This window comes from Schistocerca piceifrons, chromosome 1 (assembly GCF_021461385.2).
Source record: "Schistocerca piceifrons isolate TAMUIC-IGC-003096 chromosome 1, iqSchPice1.1, whole genome shotgun sequence".
NCBI classification, from domain to species: domain Eukaryota; kingdom Metazoa; phylum Arthropoda; class Insecta; order Orthoptera; family Acrididae; genus Schistocerca; species Schistocerca piceifrons.
The window spans coordinates 1,254,449,276-1,254,467,955 of NC_060138.1; the positions used below are offsets into that span (position 1 = coordinate 1,254,449,276).

An 18,680-nucleotide genomic window follows, 5' to 3' on the forward strand; every position below is an offset into this window, starting at 1 on the left:
CAGTCTGGAACCGCGCGACCGCTACGGTCGCAGGTTCGAATCCTGCCTCCGGAATGGGTGTGTGTGATGTCCTTAGGTTAGTTAGGCTTAAGTAGTTCTAAGTTCTAGGGGACTAATGACCTCAGAAGTTAAGTCCCATAACGCTCAGAGCTATTTGAACCATTTTTGAACATCTGACACAAATAAACACACTTAACTTATAAATTGAAAATCTTTACGCTCGTAACCAACACAGAAATCTCGGGTAAAATGTGTGTAAGGGCCGACGGTCTCACTCGGCGCGCTCTGTGGGCTGCTGTGTGATTTAGCGTTACTTCCTGCCTCCTCGTGTACTCTCTGTAGAGTCCGTCCCAGTTACTGGTTTAGCAACTAGACGTTTACTGGATTCGAATAATTACTTTCCCTGTTATTTTCTATAAAAATGTTTTTTTCAATTATTCACATATGGGCCCAACAGGACCATGCTAGGTACACTCAACCAATGTCGCTTTTGATGGTTGGCTTTGTGTCCAAATTTATTTCATCCTTTCAGAATGAAGTCTCTTTCTTTCATCAGACTAGTAGTAGAGCAATGTATGTGTCGCCCCACATTCCATTGTTGCCAGATGTATCCAAGATGTTGATGACGACATCATCAAAGATGATGTCATGTAGACTTGGCAACAGGGCATGATGTCATCCAAGATGACAGCTGTGACGTCATAGACAGCCCCCCCCCCAAAAGATGACGTCACCTCAAAGTAGGTCCTGGCAGCCGTGACGTCAATCAAGATGACGGATTTTGGCGGGAAGATAGGACACTTTGCCTACCTCCGCTAACCTAACCTCCACCGCCCCCCCCCCCAAAAAAATGACGCGAAGTTCTAATTCCTACATAATAATGCGTCACACCTAAGAAACTGGCGCGAAAAAAGGACTTGTCTTTATTACTTAAACAATTTCAAGCACATGTGTTCTCCACTGTGACTGGAGTCCAACTGCCTTAGTTCAAATCTACGCCAGCAAAGGGCGCCACTGTGACGTCAGATCGTGATGCAAGTACCGTCATTCAAAATGGCTGCACCCAGTGTATCCACCACCAGCTCCAGAGCCCAACTGGCTTAGTTCATATCGTGGCCACCAGAGGACGCTACCGTGACGTCGGTTGATGACACAAGATCGTCCGCTCTCTCTCGCGCCGCGCCACCGGCCCGCTGGCGTCTGACCGCTTACGTCACACACCCTCGGCCGCCGCCTCAATACACGCGCTGTACATAGTCTTCTGTAAATATTCTAACTAAAGTATGACTCGAATACCGTTATTCAATCCGCATGGTCCATGACACAGCTAGAGCATGCTCCCATTACATAATCCTAGATCGTAGTTTACCCCACCTGCAGTCAAGCACTGAAAGAGAGAGAGAGAGAGAGAGAGAGAGAGAGAGGTGTTGCAGTGCCTTCTCTCTCAGCCGGCCGGAGTGGCCGAGCAGTTCTAGGCGCTACAGTCTGGAACCGCGCGACCGCTACAGTCGCAGGTTCGAATCCTGCCTCGGGCATGGATGTGTGTGCTGTCCTTAGGTTAGTTAGGTTTAAGTAGAGCCATTTGAACCATTTTGAACTTCTCTCTCATGTACTTAGGAAAAGGGCTTCGCTAGCTTTCAACTACCTATTTTCAACTACTTTTCATGCAGGTAAGAAAAGGCGTTCGCTATACTTTCAACTACCTAGTTTCAACTACTTTTCCAGAACCAGACCGCCACCTCTTCCTAGGAACCGGCGCCGAGTTTGAATTCTAGCACTAAAGAAAGGTCGCTTGCCCTTTCGCTACCAACCTAAGAAAATTGTTGCAAACGAAGCCCACCACCACTACCCTAAGCCTACAGGACGCAACCTCTTCCTAGGGGTTGCTGGTAAAAAGACTCAGCCCGCGCTAGGCTGATGGAGAGAGGAAGGAATGTACTTCATTTATTTGGGAGCATTTTATTTAGGGATGGAGTATACGTATCACAGAACACAAGCTCTGACATGGCCCACAGCATACAGACCTGCAAACTACTCCTACATAACTCATGTATAAGGCTCTACTCACACTCTTGCTAATTGTAAACCGTCAGAAATAACGCATTGCACAGCCTACAGACATGCGAATCACTCGTAAATAATGCAATACATTTACGTACAGATAGCTAAACAACTCCTAAATTGTCAAAATAATAATCCTTCTAAAAGGCTCTGCTTGTTAATCGTCAACTGCCGAAATCATACACCAGCATTTATTTAAACAATTAGAGGCAGCACCACCACCCAATGTATTCGCCACTGCGTCCAGAGCCCAACTGACTGAGTTCATATCGATGCCACTAGAGGATGCTGCAGTGACGTCAGGTGATGATGGAAGTACCGTAATCTACCACCTAGTGATTCACCACGAGCTCCAGACCCCAACTGAATTAGTACATTTCGCCGCCGCCAAAGGACGCCACCGTGACACAGCTATTGACGCAAGTACAGTTATCCATAATTGCGGCAAACAGTGTGTTCCCCACGAGGTGTAGTACTCAGTACCACCAACAGAGGACACTGTTGTCCGTTTCCTGACATAAACCAAGTCTTATTTAACGATAGACTATATCCATCACACTGACACAAAAGATCAACCCTGATGGGCCTGGGGCCATGTTGCACAGCCAACAGACACGCAACCAACTTGTAATTTCAGTACACAATAGCAAACTGCTCCTAAATAATTCTTCGCACTGATGTGTAGACACGCTCAGTACTTGTAAACTGTCCAAATAGCTCATAGCACGACCTACAGAGCCACTCGCGGAGTAATGCAATCAACGCACGCAAGCACAGTCCACCGCCCCCTGTCCTGTAGAGTACACAGGAGGAAGCGATAAGTGACGCATCAGTCAGATGTCAAACCGCACACAGTCCCCTGCTCGGCTTCCGAAGGATGAGGTGGCGGCACCCCCATTCATACGTAACACCTGAGAAATTCCTATCGGCTAGACACCGATGATGACGCGATCGCACGTACGGTCGACGCGGTTGTTGACTGTCAAAGCACTCACGGACCTCCGTTTAGGGCCGAGCACGACAACCCCGCGAAGTGAGGCAGCCGCAGCTCGGGTCCCGCGCACTCCGTCACAGTCCCTGAGCCTGCGTCATCGACCCCGGTGAAAGTTGCATGCCTCGATTCCGTCACGATTACACTGTCATACCATTTCAAAGCGCCTTCACGGCAGTCTCATATTCGAGGCATCGCCAGGTGCCACTTGTCTTTACCAACGAAGGCAGAATAGCACAGAGCGTGTTGACACACGTGTTCAACCGCACGTACCCACCACAGCGTGACTGACACATCGCCATCTAAAACATTCTCAATGTTATTCTTACGTCACATGGCTTTGTGAAAAAAAAAAAATCGGCCAAGTCCAGCTCTCCGTAATTTTATAGTGCCCCAGAAATAGTTAACGCTCGCTTTCTTGCTGTCTCAGCTTCAATGCGCCAAAATTCCTACCCTAACAGAACCTGTTTACCAACATCGCCGGACCCAGTCTTCCTCCTAGACACAACGTGATAGCCTTCCTGCACTCAACATACTCAAATGTTCTCACCGCTCCTATATCTCACCACAATTAATCTAGCATTCTCATGGGCTCTTATCGAATTTACCAGTCAAATTACTAACGCCGTCGGTATCAAAGCACCATCCACCTTTTCTTTCTGGGGCTTTCTGTCGTTATTTTGCAAAGACTGCTAAATTGCACCGACAGTTCCCTCAATCTGTAGACCCCCAACCTGGTCTTTCTTTCTACAGACGCTACACTCAGTGGTGTCAACTATTTTACACTGATCACCATTTTGTACCGACAACTAAACATCGCAAAGTTGTCTACAGGTCATCAAATACATACGACACTCTCAAGAATATTGGAGAATCAAACCTGATCTCCAACCTGGGAATATATCAACGAGTATCGTCTCGATCTGGTAAACATGCAATTCATGTTCGAGGTATCCTGCTTCTGTGTGGACCAGTATTCGTTGATGAATTGCTGTTTGAGTTCATCAAAAGACATACTTTCAGTTTCTGGATTGACACTCCATCTTTTGGCGTCTGCGGTCATAGCACTAATTACCAAATTTATTTTCTCTTGGTCACTCAGATTTCCGGGGAAAACTCTTTCACAATTTTTCAGAACGTCTAACGGATGCCATCCATTATGTTTCTTGGAAGGATCGAATTTTTCCTCCCCTTCCAGTAACTTATGATACTCTACTTTAGTTATCACATGACTAGGTGTCACCTGTATTTTCTTTTCCAGCTCATTAATATGACCGAGAATATTGGATGTGTTGCTATTACATTTCTGTTTACTATTACCTACTTTCTCTGCTAACAGCTTTTCACACTTCCAAACAGTTTCTCTCAAATTTCAGACTTCTGTTTGGCATTCGATATATACTTCAGACTTAATTTCTTCAGACCGCTCGGTTATAGTCTCATTAATGAGGGGTTTGACATTCTCTTGAATCTGTTCAATTTTGGAGTCGAATCTTTCATTAATTCCTTTGACCTGACTTTCTACAGTTGTTACTCTATCTTCGACCCCTTGCATTCTGGTTTTCACTTCTTTAACTTCCCCTATAACTGTATTTAATACTTCGCCCATGTCATCAACTCTCTTATTGATGTGTTCTCCCTGATTACTAATTTCGTTACTCTGTTCCTTAATTTGTTGATTTTGTGCTCTAATTTGTGTACCGATTTGGTTACCCTGTTCTTTAATTTGTGCTTTCATTTGCTTTTCTAGGTTATTATTTTGTTGAATTAATGTTCTCAGTAAGTCGTGAATGTCAAATACATTACTACTTTCAATTTCGGCTTTCTCAGTTACATAGCCAAATCCTTCTACAGTTTCCTCGTCTACTCTTTCTTTCTTAATGGCTGATGGCCTCCACATATCACAGAAGTCATCATCCCTTTCTTTGTCTCCTGCTATGTTTTGTTGTTGCTTTGTATGTTTGTCTGTCTGACTGTCCATTTCGGCCAGGCTCAATTACATTCCCTGTTGTTGTTACTGGGGTACTCGTGCCTACTTCTTTATCCATGGATTTATTAAATATAGCTTACAGTTTACTTTTAAATGGTCTCGTAATTGACTCACACCTCCCAAACTGCTACAAATTCGTGTCTCTGGACCTTTGTTCTAGATTTCCGCCGCTTCAAAAGTCCTGTCACAGTCGTCATGTGCAACGATTCTTTCGCGTTCTCGTCAATATGGTAATAGAACGTTTAAATTCTACCACTGTAAAGACGGAAGATCCGCGATTCGGAATGTCAGAACTGTGTAGTAAGTAGCGGCAGGAACACCACCACAAAATAACGCAGCACTAACACTCCAAACCATCGACTCTCAGAGAGAGATTCTAACTGTGTTCAACCTAATGGTAAAGTATCGAACTATTTTTCTCCGAATCATACAGTTTGTGGGAAAAGCAGTAAGAATAATTACTTTTGGAAACCTTTAGTCAGACAAAGCCTGTTATAACAATAAACTGTTTCGCTTAGTGAAACGGCCACTCACAATAAATTCGTTTAGGTAAGGACCCTACTCAGGTAGATGAAATAGGAAAATTACAGTAAAACACAAAGGTACATTTAACACTTACATTCCACTGATTGATGATGGGTGGTTCCAACTGTGATACACTTCTAAATAAAGTACTTTGCCTGTTACTGATGCCGAAGGTGGTGTGAGGAGGTGCTGTGTAGTAACATTGCGCAGGTACAGCTCTTGATGTACATAGCTCTGTCTTCCTCTTGGTGGCGACGATAAAATTGCAAATTTCTGAGTTATTAATTTATTGCCGTACTGCGCCAATCATGTAGAACACGTCCGATGCCAAAACCCAGTCTTGCAGGTGCTTGACCAACATAATGTGTGTTCACCACTTGCAGGGCAGCTACCGACTGACTGAGCCACTTGTGCGCCAATTCTCACCCACGCACCCAACCACCTTTTCCATTCCACCATGGAACGGAGTTCCGTTTTACCTATGATACCTACACCTTTTCAATTTACACTTCTGCTTACAAAAACCCTAAGTGTGAACCATCTACAATTGCATGACAGCATACACATACAAAACTGACATAATTAATTAAGTTGTACTTGAAATATTACATAATTATTTACAAAATATGTTTTGATACATTTATTCCACTTACGTCAAAGACGTTATTTTAAACAGATAAACTACACTTCACAAAAGCTTACTCTCGTTATAGTATTTGCTTAATCTTTCAAAATTATTTCAGAACAAAAAAATGTAAAATATACATATTAATGGCAGTATTATATTAACAATAGCATTACACGCTAGACACCGATGATGACGCGATCACACGTGCAGTCAATGCTGCCATCAACTGTCAAAGCACTCACAGACCTCCATTTAGGGCTGCGCGTCTCCACAACCAACGCCAAGTGAGGCAGCCGCAGCTCGGTTCCCGCATGCTCCGTCACAGTCCCCGAGCCAGTGTTGTCGAGCACTGGTGAGAGTTGCATGCCTCTATACGGGCACAGTTAAACTGTCATAGCATTCCAAAGTGAGTTAACACCAGTCTCATATTCGAGGCATCTCCAGGCGTCACTTGTCTTTACCAATGAAGGCAGAATAGCACAGATCGCGTTGCACCCCGTCTGGGGTTTCAGCATTCATTTGCTGGGTACGGGCTTGGCGAACCCGGGGTCCCCGAGCTGTGGACTGGTGTGCGCCGCCAGTCCTCTGACATCGTAAGCTCTGGGCATGCTTCAGCGACCACCGTGTGGTGCAACGGTGGAACGTTGTGTGTCGCAGGGACCGGGGATCTTGGCTTGATTGCCTGGATCGCGAGGACGGTACATACCTCTATAAAAAAAAGGCTTCAATCTTCAGGTGTACTGCGCGCCGATAAGATGCATGGCTGTTGAGGTGGAACAGTCGCTAGTGGGCGACCTCTGAGGCACCTGCCGCACCTCAGTTGTATAAGGCTTACCCAGGCATGCGGGTCTCTGTCTGGGCGCACGTTTAGTTCCCTAGCTCCTCGTGGGATGCACATGGCAACCACGTACTTCCCTTCAGCAACTTCGCAATCAGTAAAGCGCATGAGGGAGGCTAGTCTTCCAGATAAGCAGATGGAACTGAGTAACAGGGCTCATGGAGTCGTAAATGACAATGTTTTCATCGTGATTAAGAGGAAGGAGAGCTCATTTGAAAAAGTGTATCCTTTCTATATTCATAGAGGTTTAGAAGGACTCGCAGGTACACTGAAATCTATCAAACGCCTGAGGAATGGTACCCTTTTAGTTGAGACTAATAGAGCAAAGAAAGTGGGGCTGCTTCGAAAGTCAATCAAGTCAACCACTTGCCCTGTTTCTGTATGTCTGTGTACATGCACGCCTGCATGTATAGGAAAGTGAATTCTATCTTTATTACAAGGACAAGGTGTGCGTCAGAATAATGTTATCATTGGTCTGTGTTTAAGTATATAATATTAAATGCCCTATCCTCAGTGAGATGGCTGTGTATGTCGGTAAAAGTATTTGCTTATTTGACTACATGTATGCGTAATTTAGTACGTTTAATTGTTCACCAAATATGACTATCTGTGGAAAAAGGAATTATTATGTCCTATTGAGCTGGGTTGTATGTGGGGGGCGTAAATGCTTGTGCAAAATTATTATAACAGGGTGGGTGGCATATAAGTAGAACAAGTTCTGTGAAAGTGTATGTTGAAGGAATGAACGAGTGGATGACACTACTCATCTACGACTGTACCATTAGGACATGTAAATAAATGTCTGATAACGTAAATTGAGGTCTTTTTTTCTTTTTAATCATATGTATGGCTTCTGCTTGGAATTATGTTTGTCTATTTGTTCTAAATGCATCTTAATCTATACTTAGAAAGGGAGAATGCTTTTTTATTATTAAGCGAGCTTTGGCAGGAGTGAATAGGCGTTCATATATGCAGGTGTTTAAGATTTGAGAGTGGAAATTGTCAGCGCAGTGTGAATGACGCGGGGTTTGCTGGCTGGGGGAGAGACACTGTTTACATGTCGAGTTGGAGATGCAGGGGAGGATAGAGATCTGCACTATTCAGGAATCCATTTGTGCAGTGTATGTCGTTAGACAATAGCTGGAGAGCAGGTATAGAGAGAGCCCACTTCGGCATGCTGGTCCTGGGGCTGAGTGGACGGCTGTATAGATGGACAGATATGTGGCTTTGACATGCTGCCGACGGTGCTCGCATTTCTGGCGAATGGTCAAGACAAGGTCCTGTTGCAGTAACTGAGGTCGTTCTGTTTCTATACAGGCTGCAGAAGATAATGGATATGTCTTTCTCTGACTTAAACTGCAGATATCAGGTGCGCAAAGATCTGGAAATGGGATCAGCTGAACAATGTGTAGGGTGTGACTAAAGCCAAGTTGGAATTTTACTGTAGCATGCAGGTTCGAGAAAGGTGACACATTTTGCACTGGGTGTAGCCATCTTGAATAATGGTAATTGCGTAATCAAATGACATATTGACAAAGTGGTCTGGCGGTTGTGATAGGAGCTAAACACAGTTGAACTTTGGAGCCATTTTTGTTAGGTTAACGAACTGTATGATCTTCCGCCAAAATTCAAACTCCCTACCAAAATCGGACATCTTGAATGAGGCCCTCTGCTGGTGGCGATGTGTACTAACCCAATTGGACTCCAGACCTCATGGCGGACACACACGCATGATATAAATAATAATAAGTAATAAATTATAATAAATAGTAATAAATGATCATAAATGATAATAAATAATAATAAATAACTTGAACAGCTGTCTGAATGCAGAGACCTGTTGGAGTGTATCGATCTGTAAGAGTCAACTTTGATGTCCTCCAGACGACCGAATAGCGAAGTAATATTATGTGTTGGGCGGCTTTGGTGGTCAAGTCAGAATTTGAGAAGATGATTGATTTGGGTTGGGGTGTTATTCGATAGAATGTAGATTGTTCGGTTGACTACTTCTGCACATTTTCTTCCTTTATTTAGCTGAGTGAAGATCAATTGTGGTGTGTTGGATATACGCTTGTCTGTTCTCTAGACATGGGACAAACCTTAGTTGACGTGTAAATTATTGCCAAGATCTCGAATATGTTACATGACTGAGACCGATATTCGAGAGTGGACATATCATTTTGCGTATGTTTGTTTCTAGTTAGTCAGCAGTTTACAGCATGTTGCACATAGATAAAGTTCGGCGTTTGTAGAGAATTAATTTGAAGTCTATATCTTGGGAATTATGATGAACTTGTGATTGGTGAGGTGTAGCCAAGTGCATGACATTGAGAAGTACAGCTAAAATGGTGTAATATAGATGGTTTATAGAGAAAGTATATGTGTTCTTGCAGTCTAGGAGTCTGAGGATGTTTGTAGAAAAGTGAACAGACAAAGAAGGAGGGACAGTCAGGCGTTTGTGCTGAGGGGGGGACGATACCGAATTTGTAAAAGGAGTTCTGAGGGTGACTTAGGTCCGCTGATGTAAGAGGGAAGATTAGCTCTGAGTGTCTGGTCTGTAGAGAGAAAGAGCAGGTTGACGGTGCTTTCCTAGGATTGGAGAGCATTGCGGTATATAGACGCTGTAGGAATGGGATATTTTTTTTTCCATACTGGTTAAGTGCACTGTTTTGTGTCAAATGTGTATATACTGTATTGTTTATGTTATGTGATGAGTAGAAAGGAAGTCGTAAGGACGGTAGAGATATTTCCAGAGTGTATTTCCGATACTTAGCTCATTGTCGAATGCCAATCAATTGAGACCGCGATCATAACATTTAACTGTAAGTATAATGATATCAACGACTTCGGTTTCGAGAGTGCAAATATCATTTTTTGGTCTGTTTGTTTCTAGTTACTCAGTGGTTTACAGGATGCTGTACTTCGAAAAAATTTGGTGTGTTCTTGTAATCTATGAGCCTGGAGATGTTTGTGGAGAAAAAGCGAGCAGGCAAGGAAGATGAGACAGTAACGCATTTGTGTTGAGGGGAAGCGATCGCTGAATTTGTGGAACAATTCGGAGAGGGACTTCTGTCCGTTGATGTAGAAGGACTGATTACCGCTGAGTGCCGCGTGTGTAGAAAGAAGGAGCAGGTTCACAGCACTTCCTTTGGAATGGAGAGCATTGGGGCATATAGTCGGTACTGTAAAGTTACTGTGGCTTACATTGTGTAGAGTTTGCATATAATGGATTGTAAAGTTACTATTGCTTATGTTATGGGATGAGTAAAGAGGATGACCGTCTGTGTGTGTGTGTGTGTGTGTGTGTGTGTGTGTGTGTGTGTGTGTGTAGATTGAGGGGGCTGTAGAGGTGATTTGGCGATCTCTGTAAAAGTAAGCACAGAAAGCCTCAGAAAGAAAATCAGGATCGTACTTCGATAACGGGGCCTTAGGAAATTAGGCCAGTAAATTCGATAAGAAGGAATAGGATTGATTAATCGGTTGTGCTGGGATATAGGAGGGTTGAGAACATTTGCGTATGTTGAGAGCTGGAAGGGTAGGAAGTTAGGAGCGCATTCAGTATTATTTTCGCGAACAAGTTCTGTTAGGGTAAGATTTGAATTTACAAACAAGCTGAGAAAACACGAAAGCGAGCGTTAACTATTTCTGGGGGCACTATACAATTTTGGAGAGGTTAACTGGGCTCTTATTTTTTTTACACAGTCAGATGATCGTTTTAGATTGTGAGGGGAGGGCACCGCTGGGATGTGTGCAGACGGTGTGTGTGTGTGTGTGAACTCGCTCTCGGCTATTCTGACAACAGACGTGAAGGTGGATATGTGTCGCAAATAGGCCGGGAAGCAATGGAATGCGGCCTTAACCTGTGTGCTGGACCGCACTGAGTTAGGACGGTGACAGACGACGCGCGCGGCCTGGCTTGGATAGTCATGTTCGGCGTCTAGGTGTTGGGTGTGAATGCGGCTGTCTTCAAGTCATGTTTGAGGGGTCGAATAGAGACCTTTCAGCGAACTGAGAGCTGTCGGACGTGTGTGACGTAGTGTGGGACAGGTTGATTGCGCGCGTCTGTTGAGTTATTTTGCTATGCGTTATTTGGACAGATTACGAGTACTGATGGTGTTTACAGTTACGTGTACTGTATTATTTAGGAGCAGTTTGATACTGTGCACTGAAATTAGGAGCTGTTTGCGTGTCTGCTGATTGTGCAACATGACACCAGATACATCAGGACGAGTGTTTTTTGTATGAGAGTGATAGATATGCTCGATGCGTAAATAAAATTTACGTTAAGTATTTGTGGGACGATATAGAATATGAGTTCGAGTTGGTTCTTGTTTTTTCTACTTGGATGTTTTGTTAGATCGAATTGCTGGGGCAAGTAGCTACGAGAGCGCGAGGGCTGTGTTTGCAGCATATCTCCGCCTCTCAGCGGTTAACTACAGGTGGGGCGAGCGATGTTCTCGGCTTAGGTACTGGGGGTGTGCTCTGGCCATGTCCTACACCGTGTGGATTGAACAACAGTATTCGGGTCATAGTTTAGTTAGAATATTTACAGAGGAGTATGTCCGACGCGAGTATAAAGGTCCAGGCTGTGAGGTGGGCGGTGTCGCGCTCGTGGTGCGTGAGAGAGGCAGAGCGGGCGATTTTGAGTCATCACAGGTGACTTAGGTTAGTGGCTCTGTTTGCCACAATTTTCTTGTGTTGGTAGCGAAATACGAACTGACCATCAGAATTCAAACTTGGCCTATTTGTATAAACAGAATGTGATATAGGTTAATGTAGGTTAGTACACGTTAGTGCACGTTAATAAACGGCAGTACACATTAGTACATGTTAGCCAACGAACAAGGGTCGGGACTTAAGCTATTTCATTCCAAGGCAGAATCCTTGGATTCATGAAGCTGTCACCATACACGTACACGTCCGTACCCTCGATACCATCTGAAACGAGACTCGTCCTCCCAGGCAACACGTTTCCAGTCATCAACAGTCCAATGTCGGTATTGACAGGCCCAGGCAAGACGTTAAGCTTTGTGCCTTGCAGTCATCAACGATACACGAGTGGGCTTTCAGCACCGAAAGCCCATATCGATTCTGTTTCTTGAATGTTTCGCACGCTGACACTTGTTGATGGCCCAGCACTGAAGTCTGCAGCAATTTTCGTAAGGGTTGCACTTCTGTTAGGTTGAACGATTCTCTTCAGTCGTCGTTGGTCCCATTCTTGCTGGATCTTTTTCCGGCCCCAGCGGTCTCGGATATTTGATTTTCTACCGGATTCCTGATATTCACGGTACAGTCGTGAAATGGTTGTACGGGAAAATCCCCACTTCATCGCTACTTCGGAGATGCTGTGTCCCATCTCTCGTATGCCGACTATAACACCACGTTGAAACTCACTTAAATCTTGATAAACCGCGATTGTAACAGCGGTAACCGATCTAGCAACTACACCAGACACTTGTTGTCTTACATAGGCGTTGCCCACCGTAGCGCCGTATTCTGCCTGTTTACGTATCTCTGTACTTGAATACGCATGCCCATACCAGTTTCTTTGGCGCTTCAATGTATATCACATAGCAATGGTACAAGTTGTGGAGGAAACACGTAATAATCAAAAGTGTTCACGTGTACTAATCAGTTTCATACAAATATCCGATAGCACCTTACACACATTTCTTGCTTACAATCGCTCAAACACGTTGTTAGCAGTAACATTCCTTTTTTCCCAGAGAGTCCGTAGTCCTCAAGGCTAATTGTCGTAACGTATTGAGGAAGTAAGAGCTCTAGAATATTTTTTCTAATGTGTGGGTACAGCTGTGTTCTTGAATGAGAAGAATTGTGCAGTCACTATCCCCCTGTAATGGCGATAACTAAAGCATGATCATACTTTGCACAATTTACTCACTACCACTCCTTAAATTCACTATTAGATTACGACATCACCTTATTCACAGACATCCTGCACACATTTGAAGTTGAATAACTGAATGATGACGGATTCGTAGTGATTATTGAGTTTCATACAGCTGGTGCGCTGGTAGAGACAAACAGAAGCCGATTGTTTGCTTGGAATAAAGCATTCTTTGGATTCAAGTGTAATTGAGGTTTCTACATAGCATGGTATTCCTTACTGAAAATTCAGCTCCCCACACACACGTTAAAGGCTCTAAACAGGAATGTATCGCCGTTTATCGCACATACAACAAACAAAATCTTAGTACGACGTTCTGACAGGCTCTTTTATTTTTTCGTATAGAACAGAATTTTGTCAGATGCGACAACAGATCCGTCTCGAGGTGATCCTCCTCCTGCTCCAAATATTAAACAGGTGCGGTGCTCAGCAACACGAAATTAAAATGTACGTAGACTCCATGCATAACAATTTTCCGGTTTCTGCTACCATTTCCTTAGCCCCTGAAAATTAACTATGAATGGCTGTTCTTTGGTTTATATTCCACTCGCAATGATTTCTTAGTCTGGGGAAATTTGTATGCCTGAGTGGCATGTCTACGGTAGCTATGCATGGATTGCAGTGCCGCAAACCTCGACTATTGGCGGTCTGAATATATTGTGTGTTCATTGGATTTACAAGTATCAAAATATGGGAAGGTTTCGTGGATGTGGTGAAATCCATGAAATTACATTCTTTATTCATCGACAAATATGAGATGGTGGGAGGCTTTTTTTTCTACAGGGCAGTACGAGAACGATACCCAGCTGGTGCGAGTGTGAACGAATCAAAAATTTTTTTTACACCCATAAGTGAGAATCAGGAATGTTACGCTGCTTGAACATACAAATAATGTGGCTTATGTTCCGACATAACACCGGACATTTGTGGGACGTAATCAGATCACTACTCATGTAAAAAAAATTACATTTGTCTAGTCGTAAGGGAGGAGAGATTTAACGTCGTGAATGGTGACATCAACGAATTTAGAAGTATATCTGGACGAAAGGGGTGATAGAAGCATTTCGTAAACAGGACCACAATATAGCACCGAGGGTTCAACTGGATGTGCTTAATGTACAAACAGGGCAGGCAACACAGCTTAACAAATTAGATACACAGAACATCCCCTTATTGGGTACCCCTAAGAAGATCCTCGCGTTTTCTTTGTTGCATTTTTGACTGCGATGTTGACTGCAGCACACCAACCCTTGTCGGTGATGTCTTTCCAACCCTGTCGTCAATGCGAGCGCCGTTGATTATCACATAGTGCCGGACGCCTGTGCTTTACAACACTTGTTTGAGAGAGTCTTGGCAGGATAAAGCACCTTACGGAAGCGCTGATTGGGAAACTTAAATGTCGAATAATTTCCTGGAACCGAGGAGAATCGAGAACTGTAGCCGGTGTGAGTATGTGCATACCATAACTTTTTCATGTACTATACACATATAAAAGAGAACAGCACTGCTTGTGTGAAGTGTGTATATGTTGCAATATAAAGTTACTTCAGCTAATGTTCTGACATGTGCAAAGAAAATGACTGTGTCCATCGTGAAGGAGGTAATGATTTGACACGGAAAATTTCATAACATCAGCGTGTGAGAGAGATGTTACACGGAAAATTATGTGATCTATAGATAGTGTTATTTCAACGTGAAATTCGTTCGAGGACCAAAGACATTAAGAGGAGACATTTTCATTACATCGCTCAGTGTCAGACTGCAGCAACAGTCGTAATATTTAATTGTATTTACACTGATGGATATGCACCTGGTTCCCAATATTCTTGTGAGTCTGGTGATGGACGTTGACAGCATAGCAGCTAGCAGGCGGGTCAGGGTTGGAAACAGAATCTCAGCGGACGCCTTTGTTCCCGGATGGGGCTTGCCCACACTTCGTACACCAGTTTGCAGAATCGGAGAAAGCTTCCAGTGTGCTGCGGCTTGTCACAATTTGGCTCGCGGCTCCCCCTGGATGGGGGAATAGTGAACTAATACCCAGTGTGTGTTAGGTAGCTTTCGCGAACGTGCATATTGCAAGTATGCTCCGTGGAAATCTGAGAAGATTCAATACGGCGAGTGTTTGCGCTGGGCGTATTGATAACATTCGAATTCCTCCCGGGGAGGACACTCCATCGCTGGTGGTCCTCTCTCTGGCTGACACACACTTCCGCAGCAGCTGTCAAAGAGGACACGGGCCGTGTTCACAGCAATCGTTTCCTCCGGTCTCTGAGCAGTAGCGGTGGAGCACAGGCGCGCTGCGTTTGGACGTTCAGAAGATGAGTATGTGGGCTGTGAGAGTGTCTTCAGCGATCTTAGGCATCTCACCCTGAACGGACCGTGTTTCTCGACACGTTGCGGTGGTATTTGTTGTTGTTATTATCCTATCACGCGGTAGACTCTTTCTTCCCTTATTCTTCATCGAGGTGTAGCTGAGAGAACCTGGCAACTTAGGAATACTACAGTGCTTTTAAAAAATAAAATATGCTTAGCAGACCAGTAGCAGTGGGGAACTGCATAATGGTGATTGTATAAATTCATATCAAAATTTGAAATTCCAACAATCATTTCATACATCACAGCTTCCAGTCGTGATATCAAATAATATTCGGTTGCATTATTCACTGAAATTTTCTCGTCAGAAACATAGAACTATTGCTTATGCATGCAAACTACTGTGCGTATTTGAAAAAAATTGTTTAAACGTCTATATTAACGATTTAATTAATATTTCCTGTGGCACAGCTTCTGAAGCAATATTTGTGCCATCTTCAAAATCTGATAATCAACACTAGATGTAATAACTCCTCAAGGAGTTCATGTTCAGTGTCAAGTGTACCACAAAGGAAGTACGCAAAAAAGGTGGGGGTATTTAGAGTCCAAGGCAGAATGGAAAAGTGTCGCACTTCTTTAAATATCCCACGCTAGTTTTTGTCATCTGCAAAGCAAATTACGACTCTCTCTCGCTCTCTCTTTTTGTTTAAAGTGTATTTCGAGTCAGCCTGCGACTAGTTTTGTGAAATCACCAATCTGTGTATGTGTGAAATAGTTAATACATCAGCCTTATATGCCATACATCATGATCATGTAACTGTAAATTATTGATTTATTAAATTCAATACAATTTCTGTCTCGATTCCCAGTCAGGCACTTCCTTTGGAAGGAGCGAGTAACGCGTGTGCTGGTACCTGACAGGTTGGTTCATGCTTACAGACCATTTGAGATGGGAGAGGATGCCAACAGGAAGTGTGCTTTTGTTGCTGGTGATTAGCCCTTGCTACTTGCACAGGCCTGCACGGTCTGGCAGCCAACAGCCATCGTGTGGCGCAACTGTGGGTGGCGAGATGTGAGAAAGTTTTTCAGATATGTTCAAGAGGTTTGTGACAGTGTAGTTTCATGTTTCCTTATGTGACTGGAATGAAAAATCGTCGCAATGGCTTGAGTATTCTACATATCGCGATATAATTCTTTAAATAAACTATATTCCATCACCACCTTGTATACCATAAATTGCTTAAATAAGTACTATTCCACATATTGTCTAAATTGCTTAAACAATATTCCATACATGGGCAATTGATCAATCAATATTTCCAGAATGGAGGGGCAAAAAATTTGAAAGGTATCGATTTAATTAGTTAATTAGTCTATCAATTTGATACAGTAGGGGGGGGGGGAGGCTAATCGAATAACCTGGAGCAGCTCAGGAATACCGAAAGTGGCACAACTGAGCTATTTCCCACCAATTTTACCAATCAGTTTACTTAATTAGACAGTTAATTTGACATCAAAAGTAGTGCTGGATTTCTGAGGGGGTTGGAAGAGAAAGGGTAGAAGGGGGTAGGGGTGACATAGAAAATCACTTAACTGAACAATAGTTGAAGGACAGATTATCTCCAGGAGTTCATTATCTTCTTAGCACAACAGTGGGCTAAGGACCTGTCAGTCAAAAGAGAACAATAGTTTTGCCCCTGAATGCATACTTGCCCCTGATGCAGGCAACCTGCACTAGCAAACTGTGCTCGTGCTGTCTGCTACTTCTGATCAGCCAAAGTGCTCGGCATTAATGTGACCTTGCAGGGTAACAGTGGGCCCTGTGGAGCATCAGGATATGGCGGCCCAAATCATCACCAAACCGCCGTATTCTTTCAGTCGTAGAACGTAAACTCGGTCAGAACTGCTAAACAGTTTGAAACGAGTCTCATTCAAGAAAATGAAATTTTTTCATTGTTCCATAGCGCAGCTTTTATGGTGACGGAGGTCAGTCCTCGCTGTTTTGGTGCTGACAAGGTTCGCGAGTGGGATATTCAGTTCTGCAGTGACTTTGCAGCTGTCGTCTCCTAATTTTGCGTCACAGTCCTTTTCAATGACCATTCGTCACGATCACTCAAAACCAAAATTTCGTCTGCGTTGGAATTAGGGCATGCCTTTTTTCCGTTTTCCTTGTATGTGGAATAAATGTTCGATACGGTGCTTCTGGAAGCACCTGACAGTTCTGCTGCCTCGGTTACTGAAGCACCCGCCATGCGTGCTGCGACATTCTGCCCGCGTCCGAATGGACAGAGGCCCGACGTGGTGCACTCACCGTGGCACAGGAAACTGTTCTGGCCACGACTGGCCCTGGCAACTTATTGAGGAAACTGCACGGCCCCCTTCGTGGTCAGACACAGAGTGCAACCTGCGGGTTTGGCTAGCATCTACATTTATAGTCGAGGACATATTTGTCCACACCCTGCACGTAAAAGGCTCGGGTGTGACACAGTCAAAACGTCCCCACGAACATGGTCTGTAATATAGAAACTGTCAGTCATTATTGGCAGCCTCTGACTTCCACCTTTTCTCAGACAAACGGGAAACATTTTGGACTCAATGAAGAGATGTAGATGGTTAGCTGATAGCCTTTCATGATCGTTCTTCACGGTATATCCTCACTCGCGAAAGGCTGTACAACGTCCATTGATCTTAAAGGTTGAAAATGAAGTGTACTTTCCTCCTAATAAACTCACTGCCAGGCAGAGAACGTTTCGTAATACTTCATAGCAGTACGCGCAAGCCAGTGTGCTTCTCAGTAGTTCAAAACCGCGCGGCGCATAATGTCGCGTGAGTCCATGCTGTATGAAAAAGTACTTACTCGGATATACACAGTAGGTCAACCATAAGTTTTCTTCGCCATCATTCTGAAAGCGTAGACCACCGCCCTGGTAATAGACGTCGGCGACGTGCGTGCAGAAACAGTCGAGCTTCGTGGTGCCATTGGCTGCCAGAAAAAGCAGCCACGACGCGGCTGCAGGCCACGGATGCATTGTGAGCTGTCGTCGCCGTAATGGAATCACGCCAAGTGTGCGTCGCGTGCGGCGCAGACACAGTGCAGAGATAGACGTAGCGGAAGTCTTTCCGCAGGATGAGTTAACCACAGGACGCATGACGTCTCTCGTCCGGATCACAGTCATTTTCCATTTTGCTTCGAGAGGCGTCACAAGAAAGAATTCGTTCCTTTTCTGCGTGCGTGTGCCACATGCTTTCAGAATGACAACGAGTTCGATTAGCAGACTTGTAGACTTACAGGAAGTATCCAGAAATGCTGGTTTATTATTCCGGCACAAAAATAGCCAGACGTGCCTCTCTTAGAGATTATGCATAATAGCACCTTAAGCAAAAAAAGAAAAAAAATGTTGATCACAGTGACGATGATGAACATAT

At 44.0% G+C, this 18,680-nt stretch overlaps 1 protein-coding gene across 1 annotated transcript in view; it reads right to left on the bottom strand.

Annotated features, from left to right (window-relative positions):
• The window catches only part of LOC124780314, a 154,591-nt gene extending 136,296 nt beyond the window's left edge, over positions 1-18,295 (bottom strand). Inside the window, exon 1 of the mRNA XM_047253771.1 lies at positions 18,112-18,295. Within this exon, the coding sequence (XP_047109727.1) occupies positions 18,112-18,283 (172 nt within the window). The 5' untranslated portion in view covers positions 18,284-18,295. The remainder of the gene's footprint in view (positions 1-18,111) is intronic.
• Between the last annotated feature and the right edge of the window lie 385 nt (positions 18,296-18,680).